Here is a 25,263-nt window from a genome sequence, read left to right as displayed (position 1 = left end):
ATGGGCTCCTCTCCATCCTTGGTCTCCTCCCTCGCGCCGTGCACAACCGCCTCCTTCTCCCGCGCTTCCCCTGTCTCCTCCCCACGTCGCACTCCTTCCGTCTCTGGTAGTTTTGCTTGCAAAATTCTAAAAAAATTTAATTGAGTTCATTCATGAAGATATGTTATCCCTTTTCTTCTGCTTAATAAAAAGTTCTATTTTTTTAAATTTATGTATAACATTAGAAGTGTCTGTGTTTTTTTTTTTAAATAATGTTAACTTAATTTGGATGTGTTTATATTGTTCATTACGTTCTTATGTACATGTATAAGTTTTTTTACATGAGTTTTGGATGTGTTGATAAAATATTTAGAGTGCATTCTTATAATTTTGAAAGTGTATTTGAATTTAATTTTTTTGTATTCAATATGTAATTTAGAATTACAATGACAATAATTTAGATGTGTTAATACATAATTTTAAATGTATTTATGTTATTTATTTAATTTTAGATGTGTTTTTTACATGAATTTTGAATGCTTTGAATAAAAAAATTGAAGTGAATTTAATTGATTTTGAAAACTTTAAATTTTTTTTTAAATTAGTATACGAAAAGTTGTTACGAGTTTTATAGTTTGATTTTTAAAAATTAATGTATTGCAAATAGTTATAAATTTAGTGATTCCTTAAAAATAAAAAATATAATTAATTAAGAAATTAAAATAATAAAATATTAAATTTAAAAACTAAAAACGGGACTGAATTTTATTGTACAAGTAACATTTTTCATATATTTATTCACACACGTAGATTTTCACTGGACATGCATGTGTTCATCTCATTTTAAAATTGTAATGGAATTAAAATTTAAATAGTAATTAGCAAGTCATAAAATGCATGCCACTAAACTCCACCTTACATAAATATGAAAAAGGTTCAAGATTAATGCGGGATAGTACACCGACAATTGGAAAAGTAATTAGTTGAGTCCATAATACTCTAGTTTTAGTATATACAAATATAGTTCATTCTAACAAAAAAAAAATTAATTCAGCACTTTTTTTTCATACTCATCGTACGAGAAGCTAAAGATGGTGGTGTATAATAGTGTATATACATTCTTTCTGATTTAAATTCATGCTGATATTTGATGAATATTGAAATATCTCCATAGTATTTTGTTCCTGTTACATTAATATGATAGGTTTGATCTTTATATCTATTTTGGTTCGAAATTGTATATATTGAACTAAATTTTGATATGCAAATAATTTTTAATTTTTTAAAAATATTTTTAGTCAAAATATATATGTTGATATGCAAAAAATTTAAAATAAAAAAAAAACAAAAAGCAGTTATCAAAATACAAAAATCTTTGTTATGATTCGTGTAAATTTTAAATTTTTCTTTCATTTTTAAATAATTGTTAAATAATTTGAATACTAAAAATAATTTTAATAAAATATGTTTTATTGTCATTAATTATAAAAGAAGGGTATTCAAAGTTATATATTTTGATATTTATTGCCAAGGAAATGCGTTTATTTGTTTTTAAAGAAAATACATATTATATATTTCTTATTTTTTCCTTATATTACATTTCTTATTCTTTTGATGGACAACACTTGAAATTCAAAATGCAGTTTCAATACATTAATCAATGGAAGAGCTTAGTGGCATCAAATAATGGAGAGAGGCATGAGGATATAATCATTGTAGTAGGGATGAAAAAAGTGATATGTGAGTCTCAATCTCAAAGCTAAGGAAGGAGTGGGTGCAAAAAGTATTAAACAAGAAAATTTAAGAGGAACAGGGACAATGGAGGGATATAACAAAGGGAAGCACAAAATGGATAGGATTGACGGAAAAAGAGGGGGTGCAGCCACAGTATGCAAGGAGTTATTTTAATATGGAAAATTTTGTCATGTGTTTTAAGTTTTGTTGATTGGTATGAGGATTACTTTTGGTGTGTTTTAGTTGTTGGGTTTAGGATATTTTTGTGTGTGTGATTTTGTTTTCTTTATGATTTTTTATTATTCTTCATGGGGACGCGGAAGGAAGTGATTGATAAATCATACACATTGTCTCTCTTATTTTGGATCAGTTTGTACCAACAAAAAATGGATAATATATTGTAAAAATAATATTTTTAAAAAGATTACACAAATCTATAAATTTATTGTTTGTAAATAATAAATATTAAATAGTAAATAAGACACATAAATTTATTGTTTGTATATATTAAATATTAAATAGTAAATATTAAATAAAGTAATCTCCCTCTAATATAAAATAAGACATAAATATTTCTTTAAATAGTAAATACATGAATGAATGTCACCAATTTTTGTATACCAATTCAAAGATGCGCCCAAAAGTAAAAGTGACAAATTAAACTACTCAAAGCTGTGGAAACAAAACAGGTATAACTGTATAAGAATGAAAAGGAGATTAATTAATTTTGACTGCTAAAGTTATATTTTTGTTGGTAGATAATTTAGAATATATTAAAAAGTTACTTAAATTTTAGTATGAATTCGACCGATCATTTAAGAGAGAATAAACTATTTTATTAAAAATATATATTTTTCTAAAAGTAATTTTATAATATAATATCAACATTTTTATGGTCTAAAAATTTAAAATTTAATTTTTATTAAATTAAAAAAAAAAGAAAAGAAAGAAAAGAAACCCAAAGAAATGTTGCCATTTGTGTCAACTTTGGCAAATCGGATAAAGCTTCAAATGCCTCAGTGAAATGCCAAGCATATGCACGAGTATAAATGACTAAGAAAAGAGAACAAAATCCCTTGAATATGATGAAAGTATATTTGGATATCCAAATAAATTAATTTTTTAATAAATTTTAAAAATCAAGAGTACAATTATTATGAGTACAAAACTTTAAAATCCATTATAAACCTGAAATAGGTTTTCATCACAAATATGTATATTATTTGGTAGGGAGTTCAACCTTAAAAAATAATTAGCCAAACCAAAATAGTACAAAACCATCTTTGAGAAACACTTTAAGAAACATAAAAATTTCTATAAAATGAAATAGTTTATTATTGTATAAAAATAAATCATATGATTTAAAAGAGTGTGGTATTTAAGTAATTAATTCTAAAATTAATAGTAATTGAGTAAAAAAGTCTCATAATAACTCTATAATTTTTTATATTAGTAGTATATTAAAATTAAAATTTTATTATTTTATTAGAAAAAAATTTGAATAAAGTGACAAATAAGAATTTACACTTTGAACAAATTAATCTCTTAAGGAAAAAAAGTATTAATAAAGTCCTCCAAGATAGTAAATGTGGACATACTACCTTCAAATTAGCTCCTATAATTAGGATAGAAAATCTTAATTTAAATTAACTTGTCCATATTTGTTATAATGAAAGACTTTACTAGTATTTTTTTTCTATAGAGACTAATAGTAACGGATACAGAAATTTTAGGTTGTGGGGGCAAATATATATATATATATATATATATATAATAACAAAAAAATCGTATAAACATATCAAAACATATAAAATAAATAACATAAAAATATTAAATAATTTTTTATTTATTAATTATCAATATTGATATATTAATAACTAATAACGTAGTTATTAATTCAATTTTTTATAAATTAACTACATAATATAATAATAATAATAATAATAAATTTTGAGTTAAAAAATTTAAGGATATAAATTTTAATTAAATAAATTCTTAATTTATAATGCTATTGCTAGTAATGTTTTATTTTTATTAAATTGATTTAATGAATATTTTTATTTTATACTTTTAGATAAAAATTAGAGTTTAATTTTGATGTACTGACGATATAAAAATATTTTATATGATTGTTTAATTACGTATGTTCTTTTAGATAATCATTTACACGATTAATATAAAAAATATTTTTTTATGATATGACATTACGTAATTAGATACTCGTGTAAATTTATTTTATATTAATAATATATCAAAATTCAATTCTAAAAATTATATATATAAAAAGAGTTAACTAACTTATATCTTAAGAGATCATGTTTAGAGTATAATAATAAAATGTTTTTAAATTTTTAATATAATTAATATATTGAAAATAAAAGAAATCAATAATTTTTTGTCAAACATTTTTTATGGTATTTTTAAAATTGACTCTTATGACATATGTTAACAAAATTCTTAAAATATTTTAAAACAAAAGTTAATAGGTAATTTTTTTTTAATGTGGGGGCAAGTATAATTTTTTAATGGGACATATATATATATATATATATATATATATATATATATATATATATATATATTATACATATATTTTGGCATACTTTTTCAAAATGTTAGTGGGCACTTGCCCCCACAAATTATATAATGCATCCGTCCCTGAAGACTAATATATTTAAAATATAAATTATTAAAAATTTATTTGTTATTTTACTCAAACTTTTTTCTAATAAAATAATAAAAATTTAATTTTAATATACTATCAATATAAAATAATTTTATACTTATATTTAATAAATTATTTTTCACATTAACTGCATAAATAATTATCATCTAAAGAAAATGTGATTGAACGATTATATTGTCAATAAACTCAAGATAAATAATACACTCAATTCACACAACCACCAAATAAAAAAAAAATTCATTACACTCTTAATTGAATTAATCCCCCTCTCTCCAATTTACAAGAATTCACAAAAAAATATAAACAGAATTTTCTTTTCCTACAAAAAAAATTAAACATGTGAAGGGAAGAATTTAATAAATCAACTAAATTTAGGACCATGTTGCTAAAATTGGCATTGACAACCTCTCTAATCCGCTCATTCGTCTATTTTAAAGTCTACTATTATTTTTAGGAGCCAAATTCGGAATCAATAGAATGATGTCTGACGTCTTTTCAATCTACACAATCTGAAAAAAGTAAATAAACAAAAAACAGTCAACTATCTTCCGTCCAAAAGAAAAAAATTAAGGGAAAAAAGAATAAAATAAAGAAAATAAAATGCAACTTAAAAAATAAAAATAAAAATAAAAAATAAAAAATAAAAAGAAAAGAAAAGACAAAAGTCAGTTAGTGATTCCAACCAACCTCTTTTGCACTACCATTCTAACAGGATCTACTTTCTTTTCTTTCAAAATCTGAAAACAACCTATTACCATAACCGAATAAGGAGCCAAATTCTGGGCTATAAGGAAAAAAGATAATTGTTCCTTTGATTTTACTATAGCAGAAACTCAAGATGCATTTTGAAACTCTTGTCTCTATAAACATTTCTCCTTGAAAAATATTCTCATTTTTTCATATTCTATCTTGATGGTGGCAATGCAGTTGCAATGGTGGGTGGTAAAGAAGGTTAAGAAGAATAGGAAAAATCAATGTGAACGTAAAGAGAAGGTTAAAAAAGTTTATGCGTCACGAGAAGAATGAACAAAGAGCAAAACCAAATTGTAAAGGCTTGGGAAGCAGCAGTTAGAAAATCAGCTGGTCCAAAAAGAAGGGCAAAGAGCATTTTCACACCAATGTCTGTTGCCCATGTTGATGATGACGATGATGATTTGAATTCAAGCCATGACAGAGGGTTCGGGTTCGGATTCGGAATCGGGACAATGAAAAGAGGAGGAGAAGAATCTGGAAGCCATGTTGAGAAAATCCTGTCGAATGGCGACTTCTACACTGGAAATTGCCTTGATAACCTCCCCCATGGGCAAGGTAAGTACCTATGGACAGATGGGTGCATGTATGTTGGGGAATGGCAAAAGGGTAAAACCATGGGTAAGGGTAGGTTTAGTTGGCCTAGTGGTGCAACCTATGAGGGTGATTTCAAAGATGGTCATATGGATGGTAAGGGTACTTATATTGGTTCATCTGGGGATACTTATAAGGGTTGTTGGGTAATGGATTTGAGACATGGAAATGGGACTCAAAGTTTTCCCAATGGGGATTTCTATGATGGAGAATGGAGGAAAGGGACGCAAAGTGGTCATGGTAGGTATCAATGGAAGAATGGGAACCATTACATTGGTCAATGGAGGCATGGTTTGTTCTCAGGGAATGGAACAATGATGTGGAGCAATGGGAATAGGTATGATGGTTGTTGGGAAGAGGGCTTGCCCAAAGGGAACGGAACCTTCCGCTGGGGCGATGGAAGCTTCTATGTTGGGGTTTGGAGTAAGGATCCAAAGGAACAGAGTGGGACTTATTATCCATCAGGATCTTGTGCTGGAAACTTGGAATGGGATCCTCAAGAGCTTTATTCAGTTGATTTGGATGAATGCAGGTTGTGGCCCTGCGAGAAGGTCGCTATTTACCCTTCGCACAAAACCTTGAATCCGGCCGGCTTGGAGGAGGAGGAGGAACCAACGTTTAAGAAGAGCGACGCGTGCGAGCGGCCGAGGTGGAAGTCCGTGGACGGAAGGCTTAGTAATTATAGCTCTGAAGATGGTTCTTCTTACTCTTATGATGGAAGTAGTTTGGGAAGTCCTCTTGTTGATCCTTTGCTTCCAAGAGCTCCCAATTTCAGGCTTAAGCCCCCTAAACGCCAAGGAGAGACTATATCTAAAGGTCATAAGAATTATGAACTCATGCTAAATTTGCAACTAGGTATCAGGTACTGATCATGCCTTTTTCTTCAAAAATTGGATCTTTTTAGCAGTAAACGTTACCAAAACATTTCTATCCATCTCACACTACTAGCAAATATGCATCAGCATATTTTATTATGGAAAAATATCTGTTCCTTTACATGATTCTAATTTTAACTGTGTGGTTATTAATTTCTTGTGCCATAGCACAGACATGCTGTTGGAAGACCTGCTCCTAGTACATCTCTTGATCTAAAATCCTCTGCATTTGATCCCAAAGAAAAAGTATGGACTAAGTTTCCATCAGAAGGGTCCAAATACACACCACCTCATTCATCTTGCGAGTTTAAATGGAAAGACTATTGTCCGGTAGTGTTTAGGTGAGATTTTCAAGGATACCATAAATCTGTATTTGACTGTCCTTACGTTTTTCTTAAAAAAAAAATTATGTTAGTTATGTGAACCATGATCACATCAGATTGTAACACCTTGTTAAGTGTGTTCTTGCAAATTATATCCTTCCAACAATTAATTATTATAACAATTAATTAATACTAAATAACGTAAGTTTTGACGATTTTTGGCTAATTTATTTTAATTATTAAACATTTTCGAAATTTTTTTATTGTGTTAAATAAATATTATTTGTTTGTTCAATTCATCGATCATGATAGCTCATAGTTTATTGCATATTTAAAATTTGCAGGGCTCTAAGAAAATTGTTTAAAGTTGATCCAGCTGATTATATGTTATCGTTATGTGGGAATGATGCCCTTCGGGAACTCTCATCGCCAGGAAAAAGTGGTAGCTTTTTTTATTTAACCCATGATGACCGATACATGATCAAGACCATGAAGAAAGCAGAATGTAAAGTGAGTTCCCTTTTAGTTAAGCTAGAATGAGCAAATTATCTTGGATTGACAATCAGCAATTAAATATCCACTAATTATCATTATCAAATAAATATATATGTAATTACTATTTCTATAAGTATCAATTAAATGTCCAATTCTAAATTGGATTTAACTAACGTGTGTTTAAGAATACATTTAGAATAATAAATATATTAAAAGTTTAAATTTTATGTTTTATATAAAAAAAATTTTAACTAATAACCTTAAAATCACATGTTTACTTAAACCCTTGTAAATATAAAAAAAAATTATTTGAGAGACAATAAAAATCAATTTAAATCAGTCTAAAATTATTTTATTTTATATTCATTAATTAACTCTAAAATAATAAATATGTAATTTTAGATATTATACATAAAATTGTAAATATTAAATTAAATAAGATAATTTTAAGTTATCATCTCTCTAACATTACTTTTAAATATTTACTTTTCCACTAAAAATGGTCTATTTAGGAACTTTAGGTAACATTATTTGTCATTTTACCACTTATACTCTTATTCGATATAACTCATTTTGCAGTACATTTTCTCAATCCTATTAAATGATCTTCTAATGCTACTACTATTTATGCTAAGGACATTTTATTCATTACATCATCGTTGTGTATAACTTTAATATTTTTCTATTATTGTTTAAAATTAGACAACTAAAATGATACAGTAGAAAATAGACACCATGAGTTAGTTTAGATTGGCTTTTAAAAAGAGTACTTATTTTTTTATTTTTAAAAAAAAAATTCAACTGACAAAAATTATTTCACATTTGAATAGATTTTTTTAAAAAAAATTTAAGTATTAAAAACATCTTTTATTTTTATCTTTTTTAAATAAAGTACTTTTTTTTAAAGACATATCTAAATAAATTTTAAATTAAATAAAAATACTTTATTTAAAAAAAATACTGTTTTCACTAAAAAAAGTCAATCTAAACTAGTCTTCAAATATTGCCTTTGATGCAATAGTCTTCAAATATTGCTTTGTTATTGATGTTATTTTTCTAGTGAATGATGAATTCATAACATGAATGTAGGTTTTTCTTAGAATGTTGCCTGGTTACTACAAACATGTTAGGGCTTTTGAGAACACTTTAGTCACCAAGTTTTTCGGCCTCCATTGTGTTAGATTAACGGGAACAGCTCAAAAAAAGGTAATGCCAAGGTGTGTAAAATCTTTTTACATTAAAATAAAAGTTTAATTTTGATACACTAATAATATAAAATATTTATATATATTCATCAAATTACATTTATTTTTTAAATAATTATTATTCACACCATCAATATAAAAAGTTGTTATTTATAAAATTGTTTTAGGCTAACAATGCGTCAAATTAAATTCTTGGAATAATCACTAGAGAGAAAAGTATATTGATTATGTAGTATAAATTTCAGGTTCGATTTGTCATTATGGGAAATCTATTCTGTTCACAGTACCCCATCCATAGGCGCTTTGACTTAAAAGGTTCAACCTTTGGTCGAACAACTGATAAGCCTGAATCTGAAGTAGATCCTACCGTAACACTCAAGGACCTTGATCTAAATTATATATTTCGATTGCGGAAGGCTTGGTTTCAAGAATTTTGCAGGTATTTCTCACTCTGCGTTAGTTGCATGGGTACCTCGTATAATTATGTTAAGTGGATACTAAATATTAATTATATAATTCACCAATATAAATATATGACATATGTATTTATATATAAATATACTATAATTTATTTAGATATTAAAATCAATTATAAATATATACTAAAATTTATTATCAGTATAAAATATATATTAAAATATAAAATATATGTTAAAAAGAAATTAAATTATATATATTTATACATAAATATAAAATAACTGATTTTGGATGCAAATAGTACTTTTGAATTGAAATATTTATTTTAAATGGACGATACTCAATTATATCTTTAAAAAAAAGGTGAAAATTATTTTTCTAAATTATTTTATTTTATTTATATATGTCAAAACTGATTTTTATTTGAAAAAGCTAAAACAAACCCATCCTAATTTATGTGAAAAGTTTAAGAACTAATAATTTTAATTTATATTAGTCTTATTAAACATTTTTATATATTTTTAACTAATACTTTTAAATATTCCTAGTCAAAAACAATAAATTGTATTGGTTCTGTAACATTATCAGTAATTTATATACACAGTCGATGTAAATAGATTTAATATACATTTTATAAAGTTTGATGCTATGAGAGTAAAGTAAGGTTATAGATTTGATAGAAGTTTTGAACGCAGGCAAGTGGATAGGGACTGTGACTTTCTTGAGCAGGAGAGGATTATGGATTATAGCTTGTTGGTTGGTCTTCACTTTCGGGGAATATCGTGTGGTGAAAATGTTACACCTTCTTCTGGCCGCAGTTCAGGAACTCGAACCCCAACTGGTTATGCCTTGTCTTGCATGGATTTTCTTAAGTTATTTTGAACTTGAATGATTCCTAAATACATCAAGCTGTGTTGTAGGGAGTGGTAATAATTTCGATGATGGAGCCCTTCGCCTTTTTGGAGTCGACGTCGATCCCCTTGCAACAGATCCTAATCGGTAACTACAATATTAGTTTGCATTTACTGTTTTACTGATTCAATATAAATATTAGAGTACAGTGACAATTAGATTTTTGAAGATATTGATTTTGGACTAATTAGTCTTTGAAGAAAAAAAAAGTATCAATTAAGTCTTCTAAATTAGTAACTGGTGGACATGTATGTCCTTCTGTCAATAAATAGTACCAAACGAAATGAAATTATCAATGTATTTTATTATTTACAGTGGTGCATGTCTTGTTACTGTACCATGAGCATGAAAACAATTTAGTTGGACAGTGAAACATTTATTATCTTTTGAATTTTCATATACTCTTTATTAACTGCTCTCTGTTTATCACAAATTATATAAAAACAAGTGAAGTTTCGCTCCAAAAGTTGTTATTTATATGACTATCTTGTATAAATTGATACATCATAGTAATTAACAGTATACATAAGCATCACCATTAAGTTTTGGAAAAGTCTAGGGGGCCAGCAGTTTTATTGAATTTTGGCCAGCATGTAACCAGCAGAGAAAGGTGAGCCATTGGATGAAATCTCACACCAATCTCACACCATCAAATCATCATTGATGGCTAATTGATGGCTAACAATCACAAAAATTACTGACCCCTAGCATTGCTCTTAAGTTTTAATTGATAAATTGAGAGAAAGACATCATGTGTCTCCAGTTTGCTCTCCTAAAAAATCATATTGATATTTTTTTTAAGGACTAATTAGTTCGAAATCGAAATCTTTAGGGACCTAATTGTCACTTTACTCTAAATTTTATAATACAATCTAATTTTAACTTGGATAAAAGTTTAATTTCTGCATTTTTGCGCATTTATGTCCTTTTCAATTCTTGATCATTTGTTTGAAGAACAAATTGCTCTTTTACCATTCGAAAATTTCTAATTGGTCCTTAACAATTCAAGTAACTGGTGAACTACCGATACATCAGGGCTGCTTAGTCCAATAACAAGAGCCACTTAGACCAATTATTGGATTGGTTAAAGATTGATCAGAAATTTTCAATCAGAGGCTGGAAAGGACATTTGCTCTTAATTTTTTATACTTAAAATTTTGTTCACCCTTGTTATTGATACTAAAGCCATAGGCAAGATTTTGCTATCAAAATTGTTACCTTGTCTGAAAATATTTGCATTACTTGTGTTGTATTAGGTGGATTCACTTAGGAATAAGCATGCCAGCACGAGCTGAATCTACAATGCGAAGAAGTAGCGTTAGTGAAACTCCTCAGCTGGTTGGAGAACCAACAGGGGAGTTATATGACATCATCATTTTCTTTGGTATTATAGACATATTACAAGACTATGACCTAAGTAAAAAGATCGAGCACGCTTACAAATCCTTCCAGTACGATCCCACCTCCATCTCCGCCGTCGATCCAAGGCTATACTCTAGACGGTTTCGCGATTTCCTCTTCAGAGTTTTTGTAGAGGACAAGGTTTAGATTTCAAAATATGACCAGCACTAACCGGCAACACTGATTTCTACACACTAGTTGGAGGGTGTTTTGTTAAATACAGAATATAACACATTTCTCAACTTTAATTTCTTGATTTTTCCCTTTCCATCTTCAATACACCCCCCATTCCTCTTACACTTTGTGATTTCATTTTGATCCTAGTATGTATGTTTTAGATTAGATCAATGTTGTTCAGAGTTAATTTTGCCTTATCTCCAATTGTAAATGAATCAACAAAAAGGGGGTCAGTAACAACATTCCAAATTATTCTTTTTTGTTAACCTTTTTTTCCCATGTTAACCTTATGTCTAAGGCTGAATAAAAATATAAAAAAGATGAGGTTGTGGTGGAATTATGTTTTTCTGTTACAATCTCCGACGACCTCTTAGATGAGAATGGGAAGACTATGACATTTGAGCTATAATTCATTGGCAATATTTCCATGCATAAGAAGTACATTCAAGAGAAGTGTTGTATGAGTTAGCCTTACTCATTTATTAATATTTACTATACTGCTGTTGAATTTGACCCACAAAAATTTTGTTAAAAGAAAATTATAACGTACTTTTAAAAAGAAATTATAAAATTTACAACAACTTTTTCCAAAAAATTGTATCACATACCTATTTTCATATGGATTAAGTTATAGTACCCGTGTATCTATGCAACATAGATAAAATAAAAATACTGAATGTAAACTTAAGCAACATCAATAATAATGTCTCTATTCTGATGCAATAGAATGGAACTAGCTAGGTCCATGTAACCAAAAACGATGAAACTAGGTCCCTGTGATTTTTATATGCAAAATATAAACATGCTACATATATAAGAGAAATTTTACAAAATAACAAAAGTAAAAGGCAACTTAGCAGTTAGCACATTTTTATGCCGTCCGTTTTCCCCTGCAAAACTGTAGAATGAACTGTCTTCAGAAGCTCATCATCGTCATCATGAGATTGATCCATCCCCTGTCATCCACAATTATTAGAATGTCTACCTGTTGCTGCTCCTCAACAAACAAAATTTTTTACGTTTTACGTTTACTTTCAATTTTATTCTTAATTTCAAATAGAAGAGTGTTAGGGCCAGTACTTTTGTTAAATTCTGGCCAGCACTTAACAATCAAAGGAAAATTGAATGATTCTACACCATTAGATGCAATCTCACACTATTAAAAATATCATTAATGACTAATTGATAGCTAAAAACCACAAAATCTGTTAGTCCCCTAAACTTTTTCTTTCAGAATATATTTCTATTATATTCTTGTAGTAACATTAATCAATGTCACTGATAATATAGGAAGTGATATTACTAAGTAGATAATAAGCACAACTTGAAATGAATGAGGTGAGCCTAATACACAACATCCCACCAAACCAACCATAGTATAAAAATTGTGTATAGTGTTTTTTTTATCACTGCTTATCAGAACAGGGTAAGATGTTTAAGAAAGAAAAGGAAAGAATTTCAGTAATTCACGTAATGGAAATAAAGTTGGAGTAAAAGAACCTTCCCATGTCCTTAAGAAAAGCACTACTGTAATGAGTGAGGTGGATAGGAAAGAAGGTTTAGGTGATAAAGGAATGCCAAACAAAGTAGGAGGAAAATTGAATAAAAATAATAATAAGGCAAATTCTTTGGTATTTAACTATAAGTTTGGTGTCGAAATTATCCAACTTGTCTTTTTATGATAAATTTTAAATTTAAAAATTATTTATTTTTTATATTTTTTAAATTAAATATTAACTTTTATTTTTTTTAATAAATTAAATAAATATATATAAACATCATGTACCTAATAATAATAGCAATGAAAATGGCAAAAGTGTAAAAAGGTAAAAGTATACTAAGATGGGGGGTGCTAGATCTGACATATGTAAACAAAGCTAGCTATGTCCCAAAATACTATATAAGTAAGGCACGGAATTTCCTCATCAATTGAATGCATGAATCATGAATATAACTCAAACCTATAATAAATTAATAAAATGAATGTGGTAGTGGAAATGTAACAAACACTCTTGTTAATGGACAATCAAAGTGGGAGCAATCTTTCCTAGTTGTCCCTCCTCCTTTGATTGAAAATGACATTTCTTTTTATTATTATTATTATATATGAAGTGCCCATTATTTACTCGAGTCCCTCGCCCATGCTAAATCTTCAATATGAAATAAAGAAATGGCAAAAGAGAATGAAGGCTATGATGTTTTTATTTGGAAAGTGGACTACTACTCTCTTTGTTTTCCACCCTTCCCTTAATTTATATATGCTATATCATTAGGGGTGACCACATAGATCCTTTTATTATGTTTCATTTTAAATTGATTTCCTAGGTAGTTCTTTTTCAATAGCTAAATTATAATTGGCGGAAATACTACTACACATAGTGAAATGATCAAATGATGATGTACTAGAATTTTCTATGCTTTTGTAGTTTTGTTCATGAGTTTATGAAATCCCATGTGAATAGGTCATAGTTTTTTTTTTTTTTTTTTGGTATTGAATAGGTCTTAGTTATTAGCATAGTTTATGTATAACATTTACTATTCCTGGTCCAATACCAAAAGAGTATTGTAGTATTTATCTAGCTAGGAAATTTTTTGTGTTTATTTGTGGTGATGCTATGAACATTTTTTTTTTGTCTTTTTTTCTTTAGATAGATTATCAATAAAATTACCAAAAACTAATAGTATAATAATATGTTAAACAATTAATCAATGGAAAAGTTAAAAGCTAAAAGCAATTAAGAATTTTTATTTGCTTATTACTAGTAAAAAAAGTTTGTGTATTATTAAATGCATTTAGCATGAACTTTATAAAAAATCAAAAGTTCAAAACTATTCAGTTTTAGTTTTCTTTTCTGGTGAAAATTAATTTTAAAAATATTAATTTAATCTTTATATAAAATTGATAATTAAAAATTATTTAATAATAATCTAATCAATTTCTTATAAAGACTGAATAAAGACTACTGAATAGGAATCTATACTTTTTTTATGTATAATCTTTAATTATTACCATTATTATCGTTATATATATAAAAAAGTAATTATGATTACCTAGCAGTCTAGCACAATAAAAAATTCTCCACTATTAAATAATTTGGTGAATATAAAAATGACAAAATTTTTCGAAACGTAAAGATTTTCGTGGGAACTGTCCTAAATAGGGACTAAGATGAAGAATTTTTTTGTGGGAATAGAGATGGACCAAAATTTTCTCGAGACAAACATGAAAATCCAAGCAGAGATCTTCTTTCCATTCTTGCTAATTTCCTGAATTAATACATTTACTTAAATATTCTTAATAATTTATTTTTAATATTTATTTTTTAGTAATTTCACATACTATATATATATATATATATATATATATATATTAAAAAACCTAACTCTAATTTTAAAAGTGTCTTTCTTTTTCTCCATAACACTAACACTACGTCATCTCACTCCCCATTTATTCGAAAAGGCTAGAACTCACAAATCCTAGTCTCTCATAACGTCACAACCATATCCCTAACCACTCTGGATCTAGATCCTCTAAATTTTAGATTTTCACTTTAGAGGATAAAGTTAAATCTCACCATTGAATGTTTTCTCTCTCATGTTTTCACTTGGTTCCACCTATGAAATAAATGGTGATAGATCATATTTTACTCTCTAAAGTAAGTTTCAAAATTTAGAGGATTCCTTGAATGTTGTAATAATGTTTTCTGATTTTATTTTTTAATTTTTCATTTGAACTTTCATATAAATAATCGATATAGGAAGATGGAAAATGGAGACCCACAAAAAATGGAAATCCGCAAAGAATGAGGATTGGAGGTAATATTCTCCTATAGCGAAAATTGGGACGGAGATGGGGAGCGAATCTGGAGCAGAGAAGGTATCCCTGCCCCCGCCTTCCCGGTTGCCATCCCTAGGTGAATATTCAGATTCACTATTTCCAAGTAGCAACCTCCCCATAGTGAAAATATAAAAATCTTACTAAGCAACCAAGAACCAACAACATAACTACATAAGAATATGTAAACTCTTGGTGATGTTCATCAAATAATTGGCTATAATGTTTTTAGCAGTGTAGCAATCAATGGAGAATAATATATAAATCTTAAGTCTGAGTAAACCTTGATGAATTCTGGTACCTTTTATTTGAACAAGATTATATCAGCAAGCGGAAGCAGGGTAGGCACTGATCGGAACCCCAATTGGAGTTGGAGAGGAACATTCCCCATTGTTGTTGTTCTTCCCACTGTTTCCAAGTTGCAACACTGAAACACAAGGAACTTCATCATTCTTGCCATCAGCACCTTGATCATAAAGAAACCCTTTGAACACATGACCACAAATGTGGACAGTGGCCAAGTATGTAATTTCATCTTCGCCATTGCCAATAGCAGACACTCTGTGGCACCTAAACGCCGCCGGCGCGCGAACGTGGCTCGGTAAAGATTGTTTGAATTCAGCATCTGCAATCCAAGAGAAATAACCATTTCTTAATTTGTGAGTTCAACCTCCAAATTTTGTGTTATGAAATTGTTATGGACTGTATTCTAGTATAGACAACTTGTAGTATAATTTACTAGTCACATTTTCATTCTTTTTTCTTTCTCTTACAGAACCTAAATTCAATTTGTCAACACCAATTTTTTCTGTAAAGAAGAAAAAGTATATACTACTCAATTTCAAAATTGTTTCGGTTTGAAAGTTCTTAATCGATTTCCCAATCATCCAAATAACTGGTTTAAGCGGTTCTGCTAATAAAACCCGTTTAGACTAATTACTTGAATGGAATCAGAAATCGAAAAAGAACATTGACTGAAATGAAAATCATGATCACCCTGGTGACAAGAGGTAGAATCCAAACTCTTAGTTGTGGTAGCATTAGAAGTTGAACTATGAGAGGTATTAGTAGTTGTAGTTGTTTGTGATGACCCAAAAGCTCTAAGCCTCTTATTAGCCCCAAGAGCAGCAGCAGCACCACCATCACTGGCAGCAACAACGGCCATATCACGTGCCCGGCGATGCGACACGGGGACCCACGTGCTCTTCACGTGAGTGCTGCAATCGTATCCACGCCCCTTGCAACAAGTCCTGCACCTCTTGTAACTGCAATCTTTCTTTGCCCTGTTGCCACAATCCTGGCATACCCTGAATTCAGGGCCGTAGATACTACCACCACCACCGTCTCCGTTGTTGTTTCCATCACCACCGCCGCCGTCGTGTTCTGAAACTTCAGGACACATCTTGAGGTTCCAGTAACTGTTATTGGTGGTGGTGGTGGTGGTGGTGGTGTTGGTCCCAACAAGAAGGTGTTGTTGGTCATGGTGAAGGTTGTTATTGTTATCTTGTGGCATGCAGGGTGTGGCGGTTATGAGGGGGAAGATTCCAAGGCCAACGCTGAGTGATGATGGAGGAAAAGGAAGGTTATTGTTATTGTTATTGTCGTTGTTGTTGTTGTTGTTGTTGGTATGGCCATGGCTATGGTGGTGGTCTTGTGAGATTATGGTTTGGCCTTGTTGGTGATGATGGTGAAGGGAATGGGTTGGTGCTATGAAAACTAGGTCTCTGAGGCCTAACATGTTCATTGAAAAAACAAAGAAAAAAGAAAGATCTTTTAGGCACTGATGAGTGGTGTTGTTTATAGAGAGAGAAAGAGATTGAGAATCTCTATATATGATTCTTCTTTTGCCTCTTTTTCTGTGATTTGAGTGGAAAAGATTTTGGATGATATGTTACTGCAGGTTTTCTTGTTTTCTGACACTGAAACTCTCACTTGTTTGGATGGGGAATTTAATGAGGGAAGAGTTCACTTTTGTTGCCTTGTTGGTGTTATTATTGTTATCATGTGTTGGCAACACTGCAAAGGAATTTGGGCCCTTTTGGATCTCTCACCAATCACTCACTACTGCAACTCACTGCAGTTTCAGATTCTTCGCTAGATAGCGCTTCTGCTTCCTTCCACCTTTTTTAAAGGAGTCATTATCATCCCCAAATTATATTAGTTTTACAGGAAAGCTTGATTTGCATTCTCTCAATTTATTATTTTTCTTCTAAATATTTGAGATAAATATTAATATGTCAAAAGTAATTGGATATTGTTTTTATTTTTAATTTCATAAAAAATACTATATTCTCATATATATATTTTTTTAATTTAGTAACGAAGAACATAGTCTTACGTAGGTAAAAGAATTTAATATAGAAGTGTAAAAGAAGATTATAATATCTTCCATCTTTTATATTTTAATTTCTGATTATGTTATGTATACCAAAATCAATCACTAAAATTAGTTGTTATATAAAATATATGTTAAAATATAAATAAATAATAAAAATAATTAAATCATACATATATTTATACATAAATATATTAGTGACTAATTTTAACGTACAAATAATATTTTTGTTTAATTTCTGTTACTTTTCTTATTGTACAGTTTATGTAATCACCTTTGTTAATATATTTTTAAGAGTTAATAATTGTGATAATACTGAGTCAATTTTAAAATATTTTGACACAAAAAAAAAAAATAATAAAATGACATTTATTCTAGCTTGATTTTATGGGCATAAGAAAGTCATGGTTGCAATAGACTTGCTACTTACTCCAAAGTCTTAGCTCCACCGTAATTACCACTACGCATTTTTATGATTCTTACTCTATGCATTGTGAAAATTTTATATAGTGACAAATTTCGTGAATGAGTCTAATCCTTTCGGAACAGCATGCTCTAAGCATGTACTATTATTTTTGGTACACTATGTGACAGAAACCGTTTTACACATGTACTTGGACATAAAATGTGTCTAGATATTATTTTGATTTTCCAATGTACCAAAAGAAGTAAGAGTGATAATTTGTAGTTTATATATTATTTACTTAATTAGATTTGATGGTATGAAATACTTTTATTATTCCAAAATTTATCATTTCAAAAGTTTACACATGGGCCTTTTGTTAGTGATAGATTTTGGGCAACTGATCCAGAAGTTCTTTAAACTAAGGCTCTCTCTTTTTATAAGAATCTTTATGGCTCTACTAAAGAGGTTGTTGTCAATTGCTTGAGAGACTTTCTTGTTTTTCTTTTGAGCACTTTGGCTTGTACTAGACTTACTACATCAGTTACCTTTGCAAAAGTGAAGTTAGTAATTTTTAGTATGAATTCTTTCAAGGCGTAAGATGATTTTCAAATTTCTTTTTAAAATTGGGATATAGTAGGTGTTGAGGTCTAGAGGATTATTATGATTTCTTTTTAAGGTGAATTGCTAAATCCTAAGATTATAAAAATTCTCATTATTTTTATTTATAAAATGGACAATCCTATCATTATGAAAGATTTTAGACCTATCAACTTGTGTAATGTGATTTACAAGATTATCATAGAGATTGTTAGTCTAATTTACGACAGCTTTTTTTTAAGTTGGGACACTCCTGAAAATATTCTAACTTCGTTCTGGGTCAGACGTTTTTGTCCACTTTATGAAGCATACTAAGTCTACTAAAGCTAGTTTTTCTTTTAAAATTGATCTTAAAAAAACTTATGATAGAATAGATTGCAAGTTCCTTGAATATACTCTCAATATTTTTTGCTTTCATAGTATAGTTATGAGGCTTATTATGTCTTGTGTTAGAGGGAAATTTAATCTTGAAAAGTCTAAAGTCCTTTGTTCTAAAAATATTTCAACTCACATGAGGGATGTTTTTAAAGATGTTTTTTCTGTTAGATTTGTTCTGAACTTAGAAAAATATCTTAGTGTGACTCTTAACCATTCTCGAGCTTTCAAGACATCCTTCTATAGGGTGATTGAGATGGTTAGAGAAAGACTAACAAGTTGGAAGGGCAAGCTTCTTAACAGAGCAAGAAGATTGTGCTTAATTAACTCTGTAGCTACTTCTCTTCCTATCTATCACATGCATGTTTTCTTCTTTTTAATCTTGGTTTGTGATAAATTATCTTCCATGATGTGTCAGTTTTTTTAGAAGGGACATTTTGATGGTAAGGGCCTCAGCTTTGTTAACTGGCAAAAAGTGATTACTCCTAAGAAGTTTAGCGGACTAGGTTTCGTAATCTATCTTGTGCTAACTTATTTATACTTGAAAAACTCATAACCAGTTATTTCTTTATCTGAATAAGCCTTGGGTGGCTCTTATGAGGTCGAAGCATCTACAGAAGAAGGGTAATTTTGACGGTTGTCCTCCCAGAAATGCTTCTCATATTTGAAAGAGCATCTGTAAAGCTTTTGCAACCCTCAAAGAAGACTTTTTCTAGTGTACTAGTTCATCTAATCAAACTTTTTGGTTTGATAAGTGAAGACTTGTGGGTCCAATTGTAAAAAAACTCTCCTATGTTCACATTTCAAATTCTCTTTTAACTATTCGGGATATTTTGCATGATGATGAGAGGCGAGCCCTTAATAGGATTTATGCCCTTATTCCTGAGGAGGTTAGACTATACTTAGAATATTACACTCTAGACCTACAAGTTGGGGAACATCGTGGCTGGATTTGGCGTGCCTCGGCCTCAAAATCTTATTTTGGGAATAGTGGGTACAGTTGATTGTTAAAAGAAAGATCAGCCGGGTAGAAGGAGAGAATTGGTTGTGAATTTGGAGGCATCATATCCCGAAAATATACAAACTCTTAATATGGTTCTATCTTCACAATGTTATTCCTACAGTAGATTTCAGATGTAAGTGTGGTTTAGCTACTTCTAATATATGTCACAGATGTAACACTACTCCTGAAACTATTTTGCATTGTCTTAGAGATTATCCCAAGGCTAATGTGATTTGGAATGGTTTAGGCCTCACTACAACAAACCTTAGACTATATTTTTAGTTAAAAGATAGCCGCAAAGATGATAATTTCGCTCTTTTCTTCTCAGCTATTTGGTGGATTTGGCATGATAGGAATAATGAGCTTTTTAATTCTGATAAACTTTGTAATATTAGTAGTGTGATTAGTTTGATAAGGGTCAGCTAGGGAGTTGCACACTATTTTTACCATGCATCAATCCTTAAGTCATCCCGCTAGTTATCCTTCCTCTCTTGATGCTGTTAAAATTAATTGTGATGTTAGCCTTTGTAGTTGAAATGGTACTATTCGTTTTGGTTGTATTCTTCGTAATTTTGATGGGTGTTTGGTTGAAGAGTTATAGTGGTTTCATTGAAATTGATAGTGTTCTTCGAATAGAACTTCATGCTATTTGGAAACGTCTTTTCTTGTTTGAAATTGTGATTACCAGGAAGTGTTGTGTGCAATAGATTGCTTAGAAGCTTTCTCTTTGCTGTAAAAAAGGAGGCTTGGTGATATTATGCAAGAGCATAATTTTGTGAGCAAAGTCCAAGATATCTTGACATAGAACTGGAGAGCTAGTATTTCTTTGATCCACAAATTAGTCAATGGTGCGGCTGACTTCATTGCTAAGAAAGCTTTGTTGAATGCGGACCATCATGTAGAATACCTACAACTTTCGGATGAACTTTTTCATCTAATTTCTTTAGATTAAAACTTTGTCATGTGATATGATTTTTTTTTATCTATGTTGTTAGTTTTCTTTTATCTTTAATCAACCAAAAAAAAAGAAAGAAAAGAAAACAAAAAGAAAAAAAAATCACTCCTCCTTTTTTTGTGGTGGATGAGGATAAAGACTAGCAACGAGCAATGTTGCTAAGTTGGGTGACATGTTAACTGTTAAGGTAAGCATCACTAAATCATTCAAATGCTATTGATGTATGGTTTGAGATCTTTAAAAAAGGGTTGGCAACAAGGTGGGGGACCAACCTATGAAGTTGAGTATGGAATCATATAAATGGTGGATCAGAAAATTTTACCACCTCAAATAAACAACACGGAACCACAAACTTTATATGAGTCTATATAGGTCATGATCACAGTCCTAACCCTAACTCTACCTCTAGCAAATTGCCAATAAATAGATTTGCCTTATTGGAAACAATTAGCCCGGATCCCCTGTGGCTATGGCCTATACTCTAACATAGGCACCTAAGTCTCATTACATAAACAAAGTTGGCCCATTTCTTTAAATTTGGCCAACTGGATTGATAGTGACGTGGCATAATGGCATACAATTGTTTCCAATATAATATGCTGATACTAATTACTTTGATGATGAGAATAATAGATGAATTACTTTGGTTTTTAAATTTTAGTGAATTAATTAAATTTGTAAGTTGGTCTTTTAATGACTTAAGTTAGTCTCTCATAAAATTTGCAAGTTAGTCTTTATAAGGTTTTAATAATTAAAACAAAATTGCTTCTCATAAAAGAAGAATATTTTTGTTTTTAAAAAAGAAAAATATACAATTTATTTAGTGTTTTTATTCTCTGAATTTTGTTAGTGATTTTAAGAATAATAAATATAAAAAATATTTAAAATCTTTTCCTCATTCGTAACTGGAGACGTATTTCGAGTTTGTCATTGAATGTTGGTATATATGTTCTTTTGCAAAATTAATTTTTATTAAAATTTGATTGATAGTAATATAATTTGTGGCTGGATATTTTTCTATAAACATATTATAGAATGAATGTTATTTGAATGACAATTATCAAAATTACTTTTGAGCATAAAATTACTATAAAGGACATGATTTTTTATATTTTTATTTGATTTATATATTTTAATTTAACTTTCAACATTTCAAGACATACGGTTAATTTATATGAATATTATAATTCACAAAATTATAAAAATTTAAATTTTAAAATACTTGAATAATTTTATTTTTATTATTAAAATATAAATACTTCTAATATTTACAACAAAATTTGGATGTATGTACATCCTTATGCATATCTTCTTAGTTCTTACCTTTGTTTTTTTTTATAAAACAAAAAATCGTTTTGAAATGGCTTTAATGCAAATATAATGATCAATAATTTTTTGGAAAAAAGACAAATAGGTCCCTAACTTTTCAAACTTTTGACAAATACATTCCTGACAAAATTTAAATATAAAAAGTCCCTGACTTTAACAAACGGAGGACAATTTAGTCATTCCGTCTATTTGCCTCTCATACACCTAACGGAATTGGCTGACGTGGCTGAAACGGTGTCCAGGTGTCCGTTACGGTGCCACGTTGGAAGGGGAAAAAAGTTCGAAAGACAAATAAGTCATTGACGTCATTTTACAAATAAAGTTCGAAGGACAAATAGGTCCTTGAGAATTTTTTTTTTCAAAATTAATAAACTCATTTCCTAAATTCTCTCATCTACCTCTCTCCATTTTTATATTTCTCTCTACTATTTTTACTCTATATATAATTATATTTTATATTAGTAATTTGACAAATCAAAATATGTCATTCGATATTTTTTTTACAATTAAAATATTTTAAATGTAAAATTATACACATTAAATTATTTTAAATTTTAGATAACGAATGTTAAAATTAATTACTAATAAAAAATTAGACTTTTTTCATATAAAAAATAATAACTAAAATCTTATTATTTAATTTTTTATCTGCAGATATCTTGGTCTTCTTAGTCAAAAACTTTTGTCAACTTACGACTTTTTTGTAAAAGTAGTTGATTTTATAAATCTTTTGTGTCATGCATAATTTATACTGTTAGAACAAAGTGAACTATAATTTAAAAAAATATATATCTCTCGTAATGTTATTATGCATAAAAATACTAGTTCTAATATAATACACAATGCACTAATGCTAACTTAATACATGAATGATGCACAAATGAACTAATGCTAACTTGATGCATAAATGAACTGATGCTAACTAATGCCACTGGTATGATGAAAATTGAACTAATGCAATTTAACAAATTCTAATATAATACACAAATGCACTAAAACTAAACTAATGCAATTTAAGAAAAAGAGTAGAAACATAACAAGCCCAATTTCTACAATTTTAATACAAATAATTTAAATTGTAGAATAAAACAAGTTAACTAGATTTCAAAATACAAGCATAATTTTATCAGAAATTATTTTTAATATGGAAAGAAAATTGGTGTTTTGGTTGAATATTGACATTTGAAGTGTATTACAGTATTGTGGAAATTATTCAACACGCCCCCACGTGTTGGCTAAGATGCTGCCACGTGTTCAACACGCCCGCCACGTGTTGGCCAGAATGATGCCACGTGTTGACTTCCCACAAAAAAAATCCACCCATCTATAATTACACCACATTCTCCCATTTTCAACAAAAACACCAATATTTTTTCCATACAAAAAAAAAATTAGCCTAATTTTATAAACTAAATTCTCATAATAGAAGCATAATAGAAGTATAATGAAAAAAAAAATCTCAAGGACATATTTGTCCTTCGACCTTTATTTGTAAAATGACGTCAAGGACTTATTTGTCCTTCGAACTTTTTTTCCCTTCCAACGTGGCACCGTAACGGACACCTGTACACCATTTCAGCCACGTCAGCCAGTTCCGTTAGATGTATGAGAGGCAAATAGACGGAAGGACTAAATTGTCCTCCGTTTGTTAAAATCAGAAACTTTTTTGTATTTAAATTTTGTCAGGGATATATTTGTCAAAAATTTAAAAAGTCAAGGACTTATCTGTCTTTTTCCCTAATTTTTTCCCCCCCAAAAAAGACAAGTTCTTCATGATTTCTATTCGTTGCAAGTTGAGTAATATAAGTTACAAATTTACAATAGGTGAAGGTCAGATTCGGAAAATTAAAATCAACATCTTACTTTAGAGTATAGGCAACGGAAAAAAGTAGAAGTTCAGGTGCAATCGACTTCATGTGAAGTTGATAACTGAGACTCATTAGATGATTTGATTAAATTTTCATCTAACAGCTCTCGACTATCAACTTCACGTGAAGTCGACTGCAACTGAATTTTTACCACGGAAAAATTATAATGTCAAGGCAAGCTTTTTTTAGTTTTTTAATGAAAAGGAATATTTAATTAAAATCTGAATTCACGTTGATGGATATTGATGAAAAATATCCAAACATAAAGAATTAAAGATACATCATTTCTAAAACAATAAAAATACGTTTAGATGACTCGATCGAACATGACACATTATATAACTATTTATTAACATCACACTCAATATCTCCAGTTTTGTCTTTTCTGAGAATTCAGATCTTCAACATTTGAATTCAGAGTTTGAGAGTTTTAAGAGTAAGCAAGCTACGAGGCCATGCCTATTATAGTCACTTAGTCAATCCAAGCATGTTAATTTTATAGAATTCAATTGCGGGCTATATATCAAATCTTTTCTATACAATTGAATGACTTAGTTTTATTATTAGAGTTTAAACATTTTAGAAACTGTATTCTTAATCATTTCTAAAATGTACTCTCTAATATTATGTTACCATAAATTAATTTCATATTAATTTTTTTTAAGTTATTAAACAATAAAATGAAAAATCTGCTACTAGTGTAATCCAAATTAGCTCATGATTATTAGAAGAATGCATGATATATTATTTTGACTAATTTTTATATACTGATAATGATATAAAATGATTTTCTCTCTATTAGTTGAAAAATTAAGGATAAAATCTATGCATATTGACAAGGTAAAAAGTGTCTTATTATCAACCAATAAAAATGTGAAAAACATGCTAGATAATTATGACAGTGGGTTATTATTTAGAATCATTTGGCACTTTCTTAAATCTCTATTGTTCATTAGCTAGCTTGACTCTGTAAAATTATCGAATAATATCATGCCTAAAAGTTAAATCATAT

General features: G+C 29.2%; 2 protein-coding genes across 3 annotated transcripts; one reads left to right on the top strand and one right to left on the bottom strand.

The window, feature by feature from the left end:
- The first annotated feature begins 5,421 nt into the window (after positions 1-5,421).
- On the top strand, positions 5,422-11,518 carry LOC130946045 (phosphatidylinositol 4-phosphate 5-kinase 6-like). Its single transcript, XM_057874726.1, has 10 exons — positions 5,422-5,555; positions 5,634-6,605; positions 6,648-6,704; positions 6,792-6,959; positions 7,286-7,451; positions 8,526-8,642; positions 8,887-9,080; positions 9,754-9,899; positions 9,979-10,057; positions 11,227-11,518. The coding sequence occupies exons 1-10, from the start codon at positions 5,422-5,424 to the stop codon at positions 11,516-11,518; spliced, it is 2,325 nt and encodes a 774-aa protein (XP_057730709.1).
- A 753-nt stretch (positions 11,519-12,271) lies between these two features.
- Positions 12,272-17,491, bottom strand: LOC130943929 (protein LATERAL ROOT PRIMORDIUM 1-like). Of its 2 annotated transcripts, none has more exons than XM_057872022.1 (3): positions 16,380-17,491; positions 15,685-16,008; positions 12,272-12,504 (listed from the first exon to the last, which is right to left on the bottom strand). In XM_057872022.1, exons 1-2 carry the CDS (start codon positions 17,125-17,127, stop codon positions 15,707-15,709), a joined length of 1,050 nt encoding a protein of 349 aa, XP_057728005.1. In that variant the 5' UTR covers positions 17,128-17,491; the 3' UTR covers positions 12,272-12,504; positions 15,685-15,706. The 2 variants fall into 2 exon arrangements, with proteins under 2 accessions (XP_057728005.1, XP_057728006.1); XM_057872023.1 differs by having other exon boundaries at positions 16,407-17,491.
- Positions 17,492-25,263: the final 7,772 nt, after the last annotated feature.

Source organism: Arachis stenosperma, chromosome 8 (genome assembly GCF_014773155.1).
Source record: "Arachis stenosperma cultivar V10309 chromosome 8, arast.V10309.gnm1.PFL2, whole genome shotgun sequence".
Taxonomy (NCBI): domain Eukaryota; kingdom Viridiplantae; phylum Streptophyta; class Magnoliopsida; order Fabales; family Fabaceae; genus Arachis; species Arachis stenosperma.
The sequence above is the reverse complement of the archived record's forward strand: the minus strand, read 5'-3'. Positions and strand labels throughout refer to the sequence as shown.